The sequence below is a fragment of the Palaemon carinicauda genome, unplaced genomic scaffold, assembly GCF_036898095.1.
Source record: "Palaemon carinicauda isolate YSFRI2023 unplaced genomic scaffold, ASM3689809v2 scaffold428, whole genome shotgun sequence".
Taxonomy (NCBI): domain Eukaryota; kingdom Metazoa; phylum Arthropoda; class Malacostraca; order Decapoda; family Palaemonidae; genus Palaemon; species Palaemon carinicauda.
The window spans coordinates 10,001-15,000 of NW_027171682.1; the positions used below are offsets into that span (position 1 = coordinate 10,001).

At 42.0% G+C, this 5,000-nt stretch overlaps 1 protein-coding gene across 1 annotated transcript in view; it reads left to right on the top strand.

Annotated features, from left to right (window-relative positions):
• Nucleotides 1–253: 253 nt before the first annotated feature.
• Nucleotides 254–5,000, top strand: part of LOC137636887 (uncharacterized) — a 17,161-nt gene continuing 12,414 nt past the window's right edge. The window contains exons 1-2 of the mRNA XM_068369243.1: nt 254–632; nt 2,042–2,714. Of these exons, the coding sequence (XP_068225344.1) occupies nt 280–632; nt 2,042–2,714 (1,026 nt within the window). The 5' untranslated portion in view covers nt 254–279. The remainder of the gene's footprint in view (nt 633–2,041; nt 2,715–5,000) is intronic.

Sequence of the window (5,000 nt, forward strand, 5' to 3'; positions counted from 1 at the left end):
AAAAATGTAAACAAATCTATACCTAGAGTTGAAGCAATGGTCATATTCCTCATCCTACTCCCTCCCTCCTCCAAGGGAGAAAGGGAGGAAGGGAGAGGGATCTTTTGAAAATATAAACAAATCTAGAGTTGAAGCAATGGTCATGTTGCTCCTCCTTCTCCCTCCCTTCTCCAAGGGAGAAAGGGAGAAAGGGAGAAAGATCTTTAGAAAATATAAACCTAGAGTTGACCCAATGATTTCAAATCCACCAGGTGAGAGGATTCGAATCCTTTGAAATCCATGATGGACAGCTGCTATGTCCCTAACAACCCGGCCTACGCCGACTGCTGGCGTCCCTTGTCCCCGACCTGCGGGCAGGCGCCCATCCTCACGCCCTTGAAGCCTCTGACGGCGCCTAGCCCGCCTCTCCACCCGCCTCCGGCGTACCCACCGACGCGGTCTCCACCGCCTCAGCTAGGTCAACAGACGGAATTCCCCCACGCCCGCACGCCCACAGATCCCAGCGACAGTCTCTACTCTTCCTCGGCGCCCACGTCTATCCCACCGCCCTCAATGGGCTCGGCTTTCCCGCCCCTTTTCGATCTGGAGCCGCTGCCGAATTTTGTGACTTTGTCACCTCATGCTCCATACAAGTAAGAAGAAGACATGTGCGATTAGTAGTGCTTCTCATCTTGTGCTTGAGGAGATCTTGTAGTGCTCCTCAGGGAAAGAGGAGCTACAATAAGCTATAGGCTACAGTAGCGAGCGGTAGCTGTAGCATACAGTAGGAAATGTACAGCGTAGCGAGCGGCAACTGTAGCATACAATACTAAATGTACAATGCAGGATGTATTTAGAAGCTACAGTAGAGAAAATAACATGTAATGCTTCTCATCTTGTGCCTGAGATCTTGTAGTGCTCCTCAGGTAAACAGGAGCTACAAAAAGCAATGGACTACAGCAGCGAGCGGCAACTGTAGCATACAGTAGGAAACGTGCAGTGCAGTAGAAGCTATACAGTAGAGAAAATAACATGTAATGCTTCTCACCTTCTGCTTGAGGAGATATTGTAGTGCTCCTCAGGGAAAAAGGAGCCAAAATAAGCTATGGGCTACAGTAGCGAGCGGCAACTGTAGCATACAGTAGGAAATGCACAGCGCAGGATGTATTTAGAATCTATTATAGAACAAAATAACGCGAAACGCGTTGAACATTAACGGTATATAGAATTCGTAGTGCATAATATTATGCTTACTAACCCTTTCTATCTACCTACTGTATTTACTTTTTATGTAGCTGTAACCAGCTGTATTCTGTAACCTTAGTTATACTAATAAAAGCTATTATTAATCGGTGGTGGTCTTCTATGTATTATTATAATATTTCTGCCCAAAATTTGATTCAATTTGGATAAGTAGTTTTTAATATAAAGGTAAACTTAAAAATTTTATTGTACCATACTCTGCTTATTAGATCTGAATTGTATACATAATTTGTTAGCTAATTTAGTATTATTAGTAAGCTACACAACTGTATAGTAGAAATTTTATATGTAATTTTGCTTTATTCTTTAATATATGTCAAATTGGATATAATATTTTTAAGATTTATTTTTTCAAGTGTCGGTCTCGTCAAAAACTTATTCTAATTTGTTATTACTTTAGCAAAAGTTGATTCTGTCCATTTATGAGTAGATCATATTACTTATATAGATGCTTACATTGTATATGCACATATACATACAATTTACACACACACACACACACACATATATATATATATATATATATATATATATATATATATATATATATATATATATATATATATATATATATATATATATACTGCAAATCCCCCAAAATCTAAGAGTCAACAACTTAAAATAAACATAAAAATAACAATGAAAAATAAAAATAAAAAGAAAATAAATCCTAATCTATCTACTAAATAATATTTGCTGTTTTTGTCGTTATTTATTGTTATTAATCAATTTTTCTTTTCTCCCCCCTCCCCCTCCCACTCCCCCTCCCACTCTCTCTTTCCCTCCTTCCCCCCTACAGTAGGGAGGTGAGCAGCATGCTGGGAAAGGAGAAAGGGGATCACATGGCCGACGTTTTGCTTTCTCTCAAGCACGCAGTAGTCCACCCGCATCAGGTGGGTGGTGGTGAGTCCCCCCCACCGCCCCCCCTGCCGCCGCCCTTAACGCCCCCCTTGCTCCCGACGCACCCGCCCTTACCTCCTTTCCACCCGCCCCCGCCCTACTCGCCGTCCTCGTACCCCCAGTACCCCCACACCCCTACGTACCTTCCCCTGGCCCCTTTGGTGGCCCCCTCCCCACCTCCAGAATCCTCCTCCATCTCAGAACCCCTCCTGCCCCCTCCCTCCTCATCCCCTTCTACGGATAACCTCCAGCACCATCCTCCTCCGCCCCCTCCTTCGGTGCTGGACGAGTCCGTGGACCTACCGGACGCCATCGGGGCGTCTTCTCCCCCTTCCACGAGCCTACCTTGTTCCCTGGGCGTTTCGGGCAGCACGCTGAGTCTCGGGGCATCGTTGGGGGGCACCATTGGATCCTTCGGGAGCTCCTTATGTTCCCTTGGGGGTCCTTTACCCCCCATGGGCTCGTCGGGATACTCTAGTCCTCTCAGCGGCTCTCTAGGCGGATCGCTGGGCGGTCCGCTCCTGCCTCCCCCTCCCCCGATGTCGCCTTACTCCTCCTATCAGCAGACGCAGGTAAGGTGGTGACAGTGAGGTCCAAAAACCCAGAGTAGCAGCCCTTCAGATTTACCGTATCGATGCGCCTCTCTCCAGTAGCCGGCGCCGCCAGAGACACCCTCGCTGCAGTAAATAAAACATAGATCAGAATGTTATAATGTATAGTCACTCGGATATTGTCATTTACTTTGAAGTTTTAGAGCACTAAGGGATGGTTTCATCGCCAACTGTCTACGAAGCTTTGTTCCCTTCAGCTGATTTTGGCGCCAAAAGTCAATTACTCAAATCAACAACAGATTTTGGCACCAAAATTTATCAGTTAAATCAATAACAGATTTTGGCAACCAAAATAATCGGTTGAAGAAAATCAACAACTTACTTTGGTGCCAAAAGTTAAAAGCTTGAAAATAATCAACAACTTGATTTGGCACCAAATGTTAAAGCTTGAAGATAATCAACAACTTACTTTGGTGCCAAAAGTTAAAAGGTTGAAGAAAATCAGTATGTTATTTTGGCGCCAAATATTAATCAGTTGAAGAGAACCAACGGCTGGTAGTATGTTGACGAAAATCACAATCCCTTTGTGGCGCTTTGAGGAGAACCTAACCTTCCTTGATGTGCACAGTGAAGGATCCACTCTCTTGATTATGATACTGAAAATTTAGCTGAATTAATATAATCCCAAGAAGGGAAATTCATTGCATCTATTGAATAGAATTAGTAACATCCGCAGATGACGATTAATTTTAGAATTCATAGTCCTTGATTGCTACGCTGTAACGTAATGTAGACATTCGTTCTGGAAGAACACAAACAGATGAAGCATCTCTTCTTCTTAGATCTTCGAACAGGAAAATACTCTGCGTGTCCAAGGCTTAACGTCGCATTTCTCTGGCTTCCCTTTTACAGTTGGGTCACTTTCATTCCCTGTTTCAATGCCGTTCTTGTGGAATCTATGCTCTAATTAAGCTTGATTTAACAAAACCAGTCATAGGAAAAACGTTTCAAGTTCTGCAATTCTTGAAAAGAATTAGCGGATACAGTTGGGCCACTTTCATTACTTATTTCAATATTTATTTTAAGTTCTGAAATTCTTGAAAAGATTTAGTGGATACAGTTGGCTCCTTTCATTACCTATTTCAATATTTATTTCAAGTTCTGAAATTCTTGAAAAGATTTAGTGGATACAGTTGGTTCCTTTCATTACCTGTTTCAATATTTTTATTTCGAATTCTCCAATTCTTGAAAAGATATAGTGGGCCAACCTTCAAATTTATGTCTTGCCAATCTGATAAAGATAAAAGGATGTGGACAGGTTAAGCTTTGGACACGTATTTTGGACTTGGCCACCGAGAAAATGTCGTAGTGTGTAATGAAAGAGTCTTGGTGACTGAACAAGAAATCCATTAGAAGAATCCATTGGAACCCCCCCCCCAAAAGCAGATTAATAATAATTTTTGTAAATCACAAATTAAATTCCGTCCATGTTCGTATTTCATTTTGTTAATTAATGACAATTTGAATGACCTTAGCTTTCCCAAAAGATAATTAGGCATTTACATGGTCGTAGCTAGAGGTTTGGAGATCCCCCTCTTTTGCAAGGGCCCAGGGGGTGTTTAAAAAAAAGCCCCACCCTCAGGTCCCCTCTTAGCTACAGAACTATTTAGTGACCTCGCACGCCACAATGCCTGGCTATTATATACCTAAAACTCTATAAATCCAATTAAAAAAGACAATCGTTTATCAACTATTGAGTGAATGATGTAGGTAATCCTTGCAACTGCTTAGAACACACCAGAATTAGACCCCACAAAAATTGCCAATTTAACAATGTTGAAATCTTCATACAATAAAGTTTACCTTTTTTATATAACTCTCAAAAGACTTCCTATTCCTTTAGAGTGAGAAGTATCCCTTTAAATCTCAGACCTCCTTTGATTAACACTCCTGGGAACTCTGCCTTACACGCATGACGTTCTATCAGTGGCCAAAACCTCCTGAATAAGTTTCAAAGAAGACTGTAGGTGCGCAGGCTCATAGGCCGTACAACAGCCACTGATGACTTTCAGAGCCTTAAAAGTAGGCCCACAGTAAACGTAATTGCGTAATTGAGCTGTAGTTAATTGCTAGAATGGCAACTACTCTGAACTGTCATCACTTTGCCTAGACCTCTCGTTGCATGGATATTTCTTTCTAATTTCCTTTTGTTGTTTGTGACGATTTTTTTTCCGTAGCTAGAATATTGCATAAGAGCTTGTAGTATGCAAGGAATGATTATGAGAGCATATGTATGTGAGATCTCTA